This window comes from Ptychodera flava, chromosome 11 (assembly GCF_041260155.1).
Source record: "Ptychodera flava strain L36383 chromosome 11, AS_Pfla_20210202, whole genome shotgun sequence".
Classification (NCBI taxonomy): Eukaryota; Metazoa; Hemichordata; class Enteropneusta; family Ptychoderidae; genus Ptychodera; species Ptychodera flava.
This window is the reverse complement of record NC_091938.1, coordinates 13,899,622-13,914,718: the sequence shown is the minus strand read 5'-3', so window position 1 is coordinate 13,914,718 and position 15,097 is coordinate 13,899,622. Positions and strand designations below refer to the sequence as shown.

Sequence of the window (15,097 nt, the reverse complement as noted above, 5' to 3'; positions counted from 1 at the left end):
ACATCTTTGAGATACACATACCAAGGTAAGAACACAACCTCATTACATAATAATTTTACTATGCTCTGTTCAAAAAATATACAAATCTTGTGTAAATGTGTTCATAAAATATTGACATTATGCAATCGTAGAGAAAAGGAGACCACCAAATTTTTAAAATTTTGACCATCATGCGAAAGTTTGACAGTTGCACCGAGTTGTATAATGATATGCTAACTTTTTGAGCTATCAAAAAGGTGTTGATTTGACCTTTATATTGAAGTCTGATCACGATATATACAGTCTGTTTTACTACAATTATATTTTACTGTAAAATGAAGAAAAAATATTCTGGTATGGAAGCTGCCTGAATTTTACCCAGAAATGAAGGCAAAATTATTCTGGTAAGAAAGCTGCCTATTACAGTTTCCCATAATGGTTTCCCTTGCTTCCACAAGATACATAAACCATTCAAGTTTTTTCATCGAGGAAAGAGCTCTCTGGTAAAAAACTATTTTTAATGTCAATAATGCCAAATGATAGATATGTTTCATACCCTACGCTATTAAAACCCTTCTGACTTTCAACTTTTTTTCATATTTTAAACATCCATCATAATTTTGCGAAATGTTGCAGTTTTTTTATATGTCACACCCTGTAACACAAAATCAAAAAATGAAAAAAATTCCCACTGACCTACCCTAGTTTCTGCAGGCATATTAACAGAAACATTCAGTTTTTTTGTCTTGAACTTGACAGCAAACCTAAGAATATTGGTTTCTTTCTAAAAATTTATGGAATATAAAGAGGCACTCCCATTTGGTAACATTTTTAAAACACATTTTTTTAATGCCACGGTCGATATTTGACGTGGCGACTGCGCGCGGATCGCGAGATATCGATAAAAACATGTCATTTCCCGAGCGTATTTTTCACATCCCGAACTTTTACGATCGTTTCTGATCATGACGCGATATTCTAGGGAGTCCATAATAAGTTCGAACGACGCAACTTTACCTCCCACTGCGAAGACTTTATATACAGCATTATGCCTTTACCACAGGTCAGTTTTTGAAAACTTCTTCTTAGCTTTTGTCGTTTTCATTATTCTAAATCAGTTGTATTATATTTTTAACCAATACCACATAAACATCAGTTTTTACGTGTTAAATATTAGCCGCCTCCGATGACTACATTTTGTCGTCTGCCACACAGTACGTGTGGTTCGCCGCGCGCGTGGTATGCGTCTATGCATACCACGCGGTGGCCGCTATGTATCAACCGCACGTAACTGGGCTAGTCACCTATGCGAATTCTGGTGGAATCCGCAAAATTGTTTTCGTTTATCACCAAGTCAGTAAGACTCAGCTTTCTCCCACGGGGCATGACCGATCACCGAGGCAAGTGGTACTGTGGCGTACAGCAGCGTCAGTGTAGACTCGTACTCCATAGCTTAGTTGACAATGGCCCCAGTGCCGAACGTTCGATGTTCGGAAGCTGAATTTAGGTGGGCCACCGGAATTCAAACTTTTACTTTTTTGAAGACATTTTTTTATCGATATCTTGCGATTCATGTACAGTCGCCACGTCAAATATCGACCTATGGCACTAAAAAAATGTGTTTTAAAAATGTTACCAAGTGGGAGTGCCACTTTAAAACACCTGCTGATTAATGGAATGTACTTTATTACTTCCTTTCATCTTCTCTAATGGGATTATATCTGTAACTTTTGCTAAGATGTTTATCACATTTTTTGATGCTTAACAAAACAAATTTTCTTTATCATTTTTTTCTAAAACCTGTTAAAATATCTGCCTTGCTCACACTTCACATTGTATACGACATGCAACATTATTTTTGGCAAACAAGTTGTACTCCAGATTACAAGTTTTGCACCAATAACATTCAACAATGCACTTGTTGACATATCCAACTTTTTGGCGTTTTTCACATGATAGGGGAAGCTGGATAAGAAACTGTACCTACAAACAGAACACAGATAATGGCAAAAAATCAAATGTTACACCTAATAAAGCCTTGAAATATTAAAAATAATTCAATAGTGCGCTTTATTCAAACACGGAAAAACAAACTTTTAGCAGCTGATAGACTTATCCCATTCAATAATTTTTTTCACATTTTCCTTTGAAACCTGCCTATCAAAATGAGAGAAGAGAGACTGAAAAACAAAAACCAATGCCATTTCCTCTCAGCAAGCAATGCATACAAACATCAGTAAATCATATGCAAAGCATTCTGAATACTTTTACCACTGTCTTATGAATTAAAGAGTAAACTTGAAAAAAATCCTTGGGAAGTACGCTCAGTCCTCTCCGATGGTGGATTAAGGAATGAGAGCAAATATCAGTCCTTCTGAGGAGTTCATCTTTGTCACTTTGAATTATCAGTAGCTACCTTTAGACTTACATGCATCCCTGTCACCTTGATGTGAAATGTTGGCAAAATAGACATACATAATGGCTACACAATAGGAAAGACATTCTAATGAACACAAATTTGCTGCTATCACTTTTTGGAGACTCAGAGCTCATCATGCTTGACGAGATGTTCAAACATCAAGTGTTCAACTGTTGAGTCGTGTGGTATTCCTTCACGGTACTTGGCAAGTGCCTGCTCAAGGTTCCTATCCACCATGTCCATGGTGACATAATCGTCCCTGCTAGCTCCAAGGGCAGTCAGAATCTGCAAGAAAGCATTATCAAATCATGAAAAGGTGAGTTGCATCTTTAAAGACCTGCAACAAGTGTAGGATGCCATTTAAAATAAGCTGAATGTATGTAAAATTCAGAAGGTGCATGTAAATGTTACGGAAATACAAATACAGTGAAATCTGTGTGAAGTACCAAACATTAATAAGACCCAGAAGAGATTTAAACCAACAATAATGTTCCAGAAAATTGAATGTTGATGTGGCCTTTGCCTGATCAGAATGTTTGACAAGTGTTTTCTGCGACATGGACTGGTATATGGTTGGTTTTGACTGTACAAGCATTTATGGAAGACAATTCGACCTATATCACAAACTTGAGTTGGATTCCTTGCATTAACCTTGTCCTAACTAAAAGCACCAAGTAGTCTTGCTACTTCCAATCAAGCATATACTGAATGGAAACCTTTACAACTTCAAAATGATTTTCTCATTCTTTATAGCAATAAGAAGTCAGTACGAAGTTATGGAAGGGGTATATGTTTGTCACACAATGTTGGTTGACCTCTCCTCCTCCCCTCCCCCCCCCCACATTACTTACCTCCTCTGCCTTAGGGGCTGTGCCACCCACATTTTTTATGTAGCTCTGCACAAAGTCTTCTCCAAGGAAGCGACCATCAAATGCAAATAATCCAGATATCAAATTGCTGTAATAGGATCAATGGAATGAAAGCTGGTAGGGTTAGGGTAACAGAAGGCGCTGCACTCAACATTAACCAATTATCAAATGGAAAGAGCCATCTAGTGACAAAGATGAGAAAGTACACTGTTGGTAGATTTATCTCTATGAACTTTTCTACTATGATTAAGTCACCCTGGAGTGTCAAATTTTGTAACAACCTTTGTTTTTATTTTCTGTAGATGAAGTTCTGTAGATACATATTGGGTGACAGAGTTAATGCTTATACCAGCAGTTACTTTGATTTCTGCATGACAGATATATTGCTCACTCAATTGTCGATATATTTGATAGTTCTCATAACAACTTTCCAAATAAAGCCACAGTTAAACATAACCCCATGGCATCTTATTATGGTGATTTTTTTTCCTTATGTTTTTTTTTTTTGGGGGGGGGGGTCTAACATAATAGATCTAACAACAGAAAGCACAGGACATGGATGTTTGAGAGCAGTGGTAATTCTGACATTCAGCACACTTGAAATTTACTGTTCAGAACTGCATGACACGTACAGTGCATTTATGCACTCCACTTACATTTGGTTCACGGGCAATCTTTGCAAATGGAATTTTTTGAAATGGAAATGAATGCAGCTTCTCTTGAAACAAACCCTTTTCCTGGCAAAACAGCTAATTTATTAACTGCTGCGTAAACATACAAGGGCAACACTCACGTGATTTCCTCTGCAGAGATATAACCATATTCATATTCCAAGGAATTTGAAACATCATTGTGGTCAAAGGTCAAAAGTAGTTCCTTCAATTGGTCGACAGTCAGTGAGCTGACCTCTTCCTTGGTAACATAACCTCTACCCTCTGGGTCAAGCAGATGTTTGAACTAAGAAGATACAAAACACTGGTGATCGCTATATGCTTATCTGTTATGGCTATACACCTAAAGCATTTCCTATGCATTCTATTCTTGTGAACAGTCTACGGTAGTACATGCACAATATACAAATTACACCATTAGGCCAAGAAAAATAAAAAGTTTATTTCTCATCTTAGACATATTGCAAGAAATGATGCGGTGACGCTGTTTTTTTCCTTTCAATTTTTTTTTCTTCAACCAACAAGAACAAGCAAAAAACATGAAAACAACATAGGAATGCACGCAGAGATAAATGCACAGCAGTGTTGCTTTAATATTTTTGTATACACTGTAGCAACATTTCTGCGGTTTGACTTTTAGTGCAGCAATGCAGTTTTGACAGCTTAATATAACATTGACATATGTGTACAGCTCTGAATGGAATGTTAGTGTCAGTTATTTTGTATACAGCACTGTGTTATACAGCACTGTGTTATGCACTATCGTTGCGCATTTTTGCATTTATTTTTTTCATTTTATTTCCTCATGAGCAGAAAAAAAAGGTTGACGCGGCAGGGCTGAATTGAGGCGCACGAGGATGAGAAACAACCTTTTTAGTTTTCTTGGCCATAGTGTCTATAACTTCTGATAATATTCTCATTAATTTTTATCTGTAAACAAGCGACCTAGCGGCCGATATAGCTCCGCTGTGTTTTATAGAGAATAACTATTTTTGACACATGTTGACTAAGGAGGTCGAAATCTTTGATAGCTTAATGCAGTGGCCAGTAAAAAGTGGCAAAACCAGCTGCAAAAATACACATTTGAAGATTTCATCATACTTTGAATATATCACAGCGGATCATCCCTAAGAACCAAAGTTATCTGATGAATAGTTTTTTGAGAACAAAATTTTCTGACCAAAAATGGCAACAATTGCCCCCAAAAATAAAAATTGCAGATTTCATCATAATTTCAAAAGATCAAATTTAGTTCATCTATAGAAACCTGTATACCAAATTTCAAAGCTGTTAGACCAGTACTTTTTGAGAAACACATTTTTTGACCAAAAATGGAAAAAATTGCCCCAAAAATTCAAAATTGCAGATTTCATCATAATTTCAATAAACATCATTTAGTTCATCTAGAGAAACCTGTATACCAAATTTCAAAGCTATCAGATGAGTAGTTTTGGAAATACACATTTTTTGACCAAAAATGGCAAAAATTGCCCCAAAAATTCAAAATTGCAGATTTCATCATAATTTCAATAAATATTATTAAGATAATCTGTAGGAACCTGTATACCAAATTGCAAAGCTATCAGATTAGTAGTTTTGGAAATACACATTTTTTGACCAAAAATGGCAAAAATTGCCCCAAAAATACAAAATTACAGATTTCATCAGAAATTCAATATATATTACTTAGTGCATCTATATCAAAGCTATCCGACTGGTAGCTGCAATAATTGTAGCCCTTGGTTGGTGTGGGGATTGGGCTTCTGTCGTGCGGCTCGCGCCTTGCCCCAACCAGGGCTACAATTTCTCCCTATACCTTCTAGTGTAAAAGCTGCAGTGCGGGTCTACACTGCATGGTCAAGGCACACACAGGGCCGCATTATTAGAGAATCTCGCCTTACCGTGTGCAAATTTCACTATAATCCTGCTTCCGGATAATGTTAGAGCCCTTGTAACTCCTATCGATGGTCAACTTTACTCCTTGCAGCTGAAAAATGACAGTTTAATGACTCAGGCGCGAAGTCAATTCGAACTGGACCGCCGTCGTTGAACTCTGTACCCAGCCGACTTGTACCATTACATTTTAGGGGTGGCCGACAGGTGTGAGGGAGCTGAATGAGCATGCTTACGGGTAGCCCTACGAGCCCTACACTGCATGCCTCCGGAGCCAAAGCCGACACTCTTGCCATACTCGTAGGACTAGCTTACGGGATTGAAAGGGGTGGGTAATTTCATGACAATATATAACTCTTGGTGAATAAAGAGAGATACTTTTGCTGAAGTTCAACTACTCATTTTGATTAGTTCAATAAATCCTGTGCTCTATCTTCCCAACTTTCTCAAATAAGTTACGTACTAGTTCAATAAATCCTACACGGGAGCGGGTCATTTGAAGCAGTTAGAACAACGTGTCCATGCACATTGTTCAGAGGCGTGTGCCTAAGTTAAACTCCATAACTAGTTCAACTTTCACAACTAAGTTCAACCATCCACCTCCATGGTACAAACTACATTAACAAGATGCCGCTGTTGTTCAATGCGGAAAGAGTGGTTCCAAGCAAAATCTGTTCGACTAAAAAGGTCACAATGTGTGAAGTGGGATGCCAAAACGGCATTCTTGTACATGACGGCGTGACTTTGAACATTTTTTTTTTAAATCGGATATTTTCCATCTAGTATCAAAGTTTGACATATCGACGATTTCGGGATTACTGTGAAATCGCCGATCGACACTGGACTCAGCACTCTGCGTCTGTGAAATCGCCTATACTTACAGAATATTTATCCGGACTCTAGACGATACTAAAATGACTAGCCTTGTGCCACGGCACGCCGGGTCTGGGAAATCGCCGATAGTGCAGCTTTGCCAAATACTTTGCTATCACACGTAGGTATTTTACTGTTTTTGTACGGTCGTAGCATTTCTTAACTCATTACACAAACGCGGATTACATTCCAGGTTAATTTTCTCACATGACATTTATGTAGTCTCGCTTCAAACCATAGTGAACTTTACAGTGTGCATGATGAACTCAGTATGGAAATAGCCTAATATAGCAACGACTTCCTCCAATCTGATTAAAATCAGATGTAGAGTACGGCGACGTCTTCTTATGCGTACGCGGTATTCTCTCGCTGTCGCGTAGTGAGAGGCGACAGCGAGAGGTGACCGCGTACGCATAAGAAGACGTCGCCGTACTCTACACCTGATTTTAATCAGATGGACTTCCTCCATCCGTTTGCTCATGACTACTTCAATAATGCAGTGTTTATCAATTTAAAATTTCGGCATTTTCTTGTCTGTCAACATACATCTTTATGACGTAGTAGGCCGGGTTGTATGAGGATTTCTTTACATCATTTTCACATCTGTGCTTTTTCATGGATACACCTTTCTTTTTGTAACAAATTCCTTGTAATCAGCATGTTTTACATACATGCTTTGATATTGACCTCAGCAGTTTTTGAATAAATCTGATAAAATTTGAAGCACCGTAGTAGTAGTAGTCACAGTAGTAGTAGTATCTAAGCTTCCCATTTTTACACAAAGTTGAGAATGTTCCAGACTAATTAAACTCATGTCATGATGAGTGTGGGAGGAAATGACATACATAACATGATCAAAAACAGAAGTGGACCAAAAATGGACTCCTGAGATACACCGCACCAATCGACAAAACATGAGCGTGTACACCTAAATAGCTAACATTGACTTCTTCCTGTAAGGTCTGATCGAAACCACTTCAGTGACAAATCAGAAAACATGTACACAGAAAGTTCGCTCAGCAAAATGTTATGATCAACGATGAAAAAAATCTTTAAGTATATCTAAAAACAATTATCTTCATCTATATTCTGTAAAAGTATAGACCCTGGTCAGTTAACTTGACTAAAGCAATGTGACAAGAGTGATGTTGTCTGATGATTGTGAGTTGTGACAAAAAAAGATTAAATGCATAAAACTGTAAAAACTAATATAAACATGTTTTTCTAGTATTTTAGATAGAACTGGTAGAAGGGAGATAGGCCTATAGTTGTTAACATCACTCTTAGAGCCTCCCTTATGAATCGGAACTATTTCAGCACATTTGAAACAGTCGGAAAATGTACCATTATAAGCTTCAAGATTAAAAAGAGTCGCGAATATTTGTCAGACATTTCACCACTTTACAGCTCTGGCCAAGCGCTAGTCTGGCTCGAACTTCGCTACTAGATGATAATAGAGTTTGTTAATTAGGCGGGTAAATATCCGATATATATCGAAGATTTTATAGCCTTAGAGATCTATATCGTATAGTATAGTAGCCGTAAATATCGATTGGATATTTTATAATTATATTGCGGTGTCCTCTTGTTGTCAGAGCATCTGTATAAAATGGCAAAGACGAGACGACAGACTTTGCATGGCGTGAATATCTCTTTCACTTCTTAGGAAATAAAGATGGCAAGTTCTTCAATGGTCACTGGTCTCTCTTTGCTTTCAGCGATAGTGGTATTCTAGCAGTAATTGAAAAGGAGGAAACGGTCCTATGACCTTTTTCAATCCTCCGAAAAGATAGCGTTAAAATAACAACAACTATACTGCCACTAGCGCGCTAATGTACTGCTAGTGCCACCGTTTTCATTTGTCACTCACACCTGTCGGCCACCCCTAAAATGTAATGGTACAAGTCGGCTGGGTACAGAGTTCAACGACGGCGGTCCAGTTCGAATTGACTTCGCGCCTGAGTCATTAAACTGTCATTTTTCAGCTGCTAGGAGTAAAGTTGACCATCGATAGGAGTTACAAGGGCTCTAACATTATCCGGAAGCAGGATTATAGTGAAATTTGCACACGGTAAGGCGAGATTCTCTAATAATGCGGCCCCGTGTGTGCCTTGACCATGCAGTGTAGACCCGCACTGCAGCTTTTACACTAGCAGGTATAGGGAGAAATTGTAGCCCTGGTTGGGGCAAGGCGCGAGCCGCACGACAGAAGCCCAATCCCCACACCAACCAAGGGCTACAATTATTGCAGCTATCCGACTGGTAGTTTTGAAGAAGAAGATTTTAAAGATATTTTTACCAAAAATGACAAAAATTGCCTTAAAAATACAAATATGCAAATTTCACCACGATTTGAACAAATCTGACTGAAGTCACCTTAAGTAAACTGCATATCAAATTTCAAAGCAATCCGACAAGCGGTTTCAGAGTAGAAGATTTTTTACCGAAAACACCAAAAAATGACCCAAAAATACGAATATGCAAATTTCACCACGATTTGATCAAACTTAAGTGAGGTCACACCAAGTGAACTGCATAAAAAATTTCAAAGCAATTGGACTTGCGGTTTCAGAGGAGAAGGCAATTGTTGACGGACGACGACGACGGAAAATCAACCTATTTGATAAGTTCCGCGTCGCTGACAGCGGAGCTAAAAAATTTTTTTTTTTTTTTCATTCTCATATAGTAAGTTGAAATACATAATATTAGCCTTGCCAACACAACACATTATGTACAGTATGTGATATTATTGTTGATAAATGAATTCTTATTTGGACTTATTAATGGCCAATAGGAACTATACACAAATGACCAGTTTAATATCAAACATTTTGTCAGGATTTTTTCAGTAGAACATAAACCTATACTTTACAAACATAGCAAAAAATAATGGGAAATAATTAAAAACATAATGGATTTTTATGATATACACCTGGTATTACAATTGAGAAGCTATTTGTAATATCATCAAGTGCTTCAGCTTATTTCTTGTACTCAATAATAAATATGTACAGTTACATCATCCCAAACAATAAGATTTCCTATGATCATGCCACAGTCAGAAGGACATGAAAATGCTTATCCTACCTGACTGTCACTGCAAACTTTGTACTGCTGATAAATTCTTACCTTATCTGAGTAAAGTTTAATTCTATTTTGTGGCTGATTCTATAACTTTCTCATGGAACACATTTAAGTTTGCAATTTAAAGAACTTCAACTTGTGTAAATCCAGTGGCCATGTTTGTTTCTAATGTGTGCTTTTACCTGCTCTCTGATACTTTGAACTAAGTCAGCATCGTCATCATCATCTTCACCATCATCCTCATCTTCATGATCTTCATCTTTATCACCTCTCTGAAAAAGAGAAAAATTACTCAGGTACAATTGAAGAGAACAAGATACATTAGTCACTGGGTCATTAATAATACGCAATGTTAGCCAAGATTAAAAAACTTTGTAAAATAACATCTCTCTCCCTCTAAGTGAGGCAAAAGACTTTGAAGAAGTAACAGTGGTGAAATGCTTATTTGTGGGATGTCAACTGCATCTGTAAGAGATAACCTCCTGTGTCTGCCATTCTTTGTATGATTGTAAACTTGATCAATGTACAGTGCATCTGAAACCAAAAAGGCTTTGGTTGTAGGTTTTTGAAAATATGCTGCGGTTTTCATTTGAATGATGTACAATATCATTCAAATCATCTTGTACATAACATCATTCTACATACCTGAAGGAAATGATTAGTGAATGGTTCCAACCAAATTTTTCCTTCTTCATCTGCCGAGGTGAGTAAAATAGTCCTATACGCAGAAACAAACAATTCAAAGTTTAGATTCAACACTTATTCTCTGATATGAGAATGGCGCACTGTAACAACGGCACTGTATGTGTCTACGGGAATTTGTTCTCAGTGAACCAATGATAATAAAGAAATATGTTTATGATGCATGACACCTTTGTAATTGCACAAGAGATGTGTACAGAACAAGATCAACTTTAACCAGTTGATTCATTGTGATGTACTCAAGGTCAAAAGGGTTCATCAGGGGGGTTCATTTGAAAGCTCTTGGTGTAAGATAAATTTTTACCATCTTAGTTTTTGAAAATCGAAAATGTTATTTTCGTCCATAGAATTAACACAGGGATGGCGGCCATTTTGAATTTCAAATATCGATAAATCTTGGGTAATTTGTTTCTCCAGTAACAAAATTTGCACAGTGACCCCCTATTTTTATTCTTCATTTTGAAAGAGAATGGTTAAAAGATTTCTTAAGGAAAGTTTGAGGCGCATACTACCTTAAAATATTTCACTTTTATCCATGATCCAACCCTAAGATTAATTGTTCTGAACTACATTCTAATGCAGTCTCACTTCTACCGCTAATATCTGCAAATCAAATGAAATTATAACAGCAGGAGATAAAAGTAAATAGAGTTATCATGCTTGTAGCACTAAAGTAAATTTTTCAGAACGACTAAATTTGAAATACTTCAGCTTACTTTAAATAATATATATCCAGGTGACCTTGATGCATTTCCCCATACCCATCAGATGTCCAGATCACATCAACTTCATTCATGGGTTTGAAGTCCAGAGATCCAGAATGCTTGGTATTCTCTATTTCTGCGCAATCAGAGCTATCAAAGTTGTGCGTCTTTGTCAAGACTGAGAACCATATGGCAACACCTGTGTTCATGTATCCGTTAGACCGCACTTGATGAAGATGGCCTGTATTGGGAGAAAAGATTTCAGTTTTAGAATGTGAAACTTTGGAACAGTATGTAAATTACACCTCGCATTTTGCCTTAGCTACTTTAACACTGAAGCACCTATCATCCACCATACATGTACTTTAAGCAGCCAATGATAACTGTATCAGCAATTTTTGGGGGTTTTTGGGGGGGAACCATGCTCTCTATACTAACTGGCAAAACATGTGGCTTGCTGACCTTTATGCATAGCTTTCACAAGCCATGTTCATGAAAACACCACGGTATTGCCAGTAAAGATCAGTAATTGAATGTCCTGAACCCTGATCATAATACTTTAGTACATTCCCCTTGCTTTTCAAATTTTAAGGTTGATCCATTATGTGAAATATGGCTGGAAAAGGTTCACTCACGCAAATTTTCCGACGCGGTTGCATTCCTGGTTTTGATGTTGAGGAATGTTTTGATAGATACTTTGAATGCATTGCTTTGCAAATAAATTTGTTTCCTGTGTGATCTGGTTGTTTGGAAAGCTATACTGTAAAAAAAATCCTATCTTCTCTATCCCTTTCAGTACATATGCATGAGTATTACCAGTATTATCTGATACATTTATGTGGTTGATTGAAAAGTCTCACTGTAAACAATATCTAGAAAAACTTATCACAACAAAATTGGAGCCATCAAAAAACAACAATGACAAACGCAGCATTAAAAATAAATTTGATAAATAACCTTCATTAACATAAACACTGGGACTCTATAAAAGGTAATTAACTAACAAATAGCAGAGCTTCATGCATTTTTTTCAAAAGGTAAGTATTCTTGAAAGATTTTCCACTATCATAGTAAAAGTACATACTTACATATATTCTATCCCCAAGGAAGAAATAGAAATATCAACAGTTATAAGTTTTAATACATAAATATTAAAATGAAAGAGTCAGAAGACCTAACTGACAATGGAAATAGATATTTTAATATCAAAATTCAAGAGATCAGCTCTAGCAATAAATTGTAGTTTTTACACTTTCTTCATTAGCAACTACACGTGATTTGCAATAAAGCATGGCTGATAAAGTTTATACCTTACAAGCACTTTGCCTTCAATGACACCCTGAGAAGTTCATTACAGCAGCTATAGCACCAGAAAAGTTACTTCATTCTGTATCTCACCAGAAGCAAATAATTGCCATTGCTCTATCATAACGGTTTCTTACCACTAGGAATGTACATGCAGTCTCCTTTGTTCATGGTCACATGAGAATATTTCACATCTTTGATTTTGGGGAACTTTCTGAGATCTACAGCATCCACATCAATCATGGCATGGCCACCAAACTCTCTCTTAGAGTCTCTGGATAAATACACCAAGTCACTCTGCAATTGTGTTGAAGGAAAAGAAAAAGTTGTTTGTTTACAAAAAAGACCAAAATTGATATTTAAAATGTTCCGAACTTATGGAAGATGAATTGTTGAATGAAAAACTGATTAAGAAATTCTTTACACTTCATGAGTTGCTTGTGTGTCACATGATATTATTGTAAACACAGATCACACAAATAACCACCTGTGGTATTCTACATTGTTACACTTCACCCTTTTACCATCAGACTTTGGCACAATCCTATTGTCCTCTGTGTCAAAGTTGGATACATAGCTAGAGAAATGGGGTGGGAGGGTTACAAGAACATTGTACCCTCTTAGATATAATGAGACAATGAGTAATATTTGATCAAACTTGTCTAGTTGAAAGATAGTGCTTGATATAACAAATTCTGGAGTGAGCAAATTTTCCTAATAAAATAAGTTGATTTCAACACCTATCCACAAGACTTGGACATCAGTGTATGGCAAATAAAATTAACATACAAATAAAAAATTCAATTATTTGATTAGGTTCTGACTGTTGGCAGAGAAACTTTGAAAATGACAGTTCTAGCAGACCGGAACATGTCTTGTGGAAAGCTCTAGCATTTAGCAGAAGCTGATCACAATATTAATATGTTTATGTTGAACAGTAGAACTCTTTGAAAATGAGTGTTTCATTTTTGTTAAGTTGCTGGGTTGTATTTTTTTGCATAAAAACTAACCTGACTTGGATCAATCATCAGCCATTCTTTTGTTCCATTGAAGAGACAGTGGACATTATCATACAGGTCTTTATGAATTAAGGTCTTGCCACCGCCAGCACTCATAAAACAGGTGCACTTCCTGGAATAAAGAAAACAACAAAATTCAATATGAAGGTTACGAATATGCTCTAAAAAAGTAAATGCAAAATACAGAGAAGGAAACGGGTCTGAGAAATGAGTGAAGCTTGAGGATACCTTGTTGAATTTAGTTGTATTAAAATTGACAGAATTCATGATTGATTAACCTTATGTAGAGCTTGTGTAGCTACTTCAGTAATTTCTTCTCTCTCACATTTCCTTTTGGCTATTTGTCAGTAAAGTTATTTCTGAAGGCTCACTCATCAAGTAACACTGGTTACATCATAAACCTGTGCCTAATTTCTTGTGTTTATATGGTCTGTCTTTTTTGAAACAGTGACCAGCATGCATTACAACTGTACCGTTAAAGTAATCATTGTTGACAGACTGAAAGCTGTTATCACTCCAGCTTTGACATCTCTATGACTTTGATACACATGATCAGACCACATCCACAACCTTTGCCCACTCGCGTTACTCTGGTCAATTATGGTCTGAACCCTTTCACAACCGTAGTTTGGCCAAAACCCACGGTTATCAATGGTGATTTTGGACCTGCTTCCAGGAAACTGGGGTGAACAAGCTCAAACTAATTATTCATGAGAAACAAAATACATAAGTTGGAGGTTGCACATGATGTTAAAGGGGCAGTTCTCAGTCCCTAGTTCTCACATTAATGGTTGTTTGCATTGGCTGTTTGTGTGATTTTAGTCCTTTGTTCTCCTTTGAAAGTAGTGCACAGTTAGTCAATTTGCTCAGAGATGAAGCTGATAAGGAAGTTGTGAATGACTTTGGTTAAATAAAGTAAATGAAAGGGTGACTATTAAAAGACATTTGTACACGTGTGAACTCCACATAAATCACCTTTTGGCTTACCCTAACATTTATCTATGATGAAATTTTAAATTCCCATATCTTAAGTCTAGCTACAAGGAAACGCCGAAATTTAAAAGTATCGCTTCTGCAGCTATCTACATACTGTATACTCTTGGCAAAAGTTCCGCAAAGTAGACAGGGAGGTATGGCGACATCTTTTTCCATTGGCTTCGGTACTTGGGATATCATGTATGCATCCATTGTTTGATAGTTGCGTATAAAATGATCGAAAGCGTCTCGACCTAAAATACCACCTTCGCCCAACGGGACCCGTGTAGCATTTTCGTGTCTTCCCTCGATCCGTGCGGTCAAGTTCCCGTACTCTTTCCTGATATATTCCTCCGTCCACAGATGATACGCCTGTGACTTTGTGGCAGCCCCTCTGAACATGACGGGTTTGCGGAGCTTCACGTACTTTTCGTAAAATTCTGTAGGGTGCGGGACATAGTCAAGCTCTTCTGTGGTTTCTGTAGGGTCGCTTTGGAATCCAAACGGTTTCATATGTCCTCTGCCAACATCACCGCCGAAAGTGCAATGACAACATAACGAGAGACTCAATGTCATTGTCAACACCTTGAGCCTGACGAACATT

The 15,097-nt window shown here is 37.2% G+C and overlaps 2 protein-coding genes across 2 annotated transcripts; both read right to left on the bottom strand.

The window, feature by feature from the left end:
- Positions 1 to 523: 523 nt before the first annotated feature.
- On the bottom strand, positions 524 to 13,652 carry LOC139143564 (uncharacterized). Its single transcript, XM_070713998.1, has 8 exons — positions 13,510 to 13,652; positions 12,637 to 12,796; positions 11,207 to 11,435; positions 10,434 to 10,506; positions 9,971 to 10,060; positions 4,061 to 4,224; positions 3,250 to 3,355; positions 524 to 2,683 (listed from the first exon to the last, which is right to left on the bottom strand). The coding sequence occupies exons 1-8, from the start codon at positions 13,612 to 13,614 to the stop codon at positions 2,522 to 2,524; spliced, it is 1,089 nt and encodes a 362-aa protein (XP_070570099.1). The 5' UTR covers positions 13,615 to 13,652; the 3' UTR covers positions 524 to 2,521.
- Positions 13,653 to 14,116: 464 nt separating this feature from the next.
- On the bottom strand, positions 14,117 to 15,096 carry LOC139144369 (uncharacterized). The gene is made up of 2 exons (XM_070715071.1): positions 14,609 to 15,096; positions 14,117 to 14,198 (listed from the first exon to the last, which is right to left on the bottom strand). The coding sequence occupies exons 1-2, from the start codon at positions 15,094 to 15,096 to the stop codon at positions 14,117 to 14,119; spliced, it is 570 nt and encodes a 189-aa protein (XP_070571172.1).
- Position 15,097: the final 1 nt, after the last annotated feature.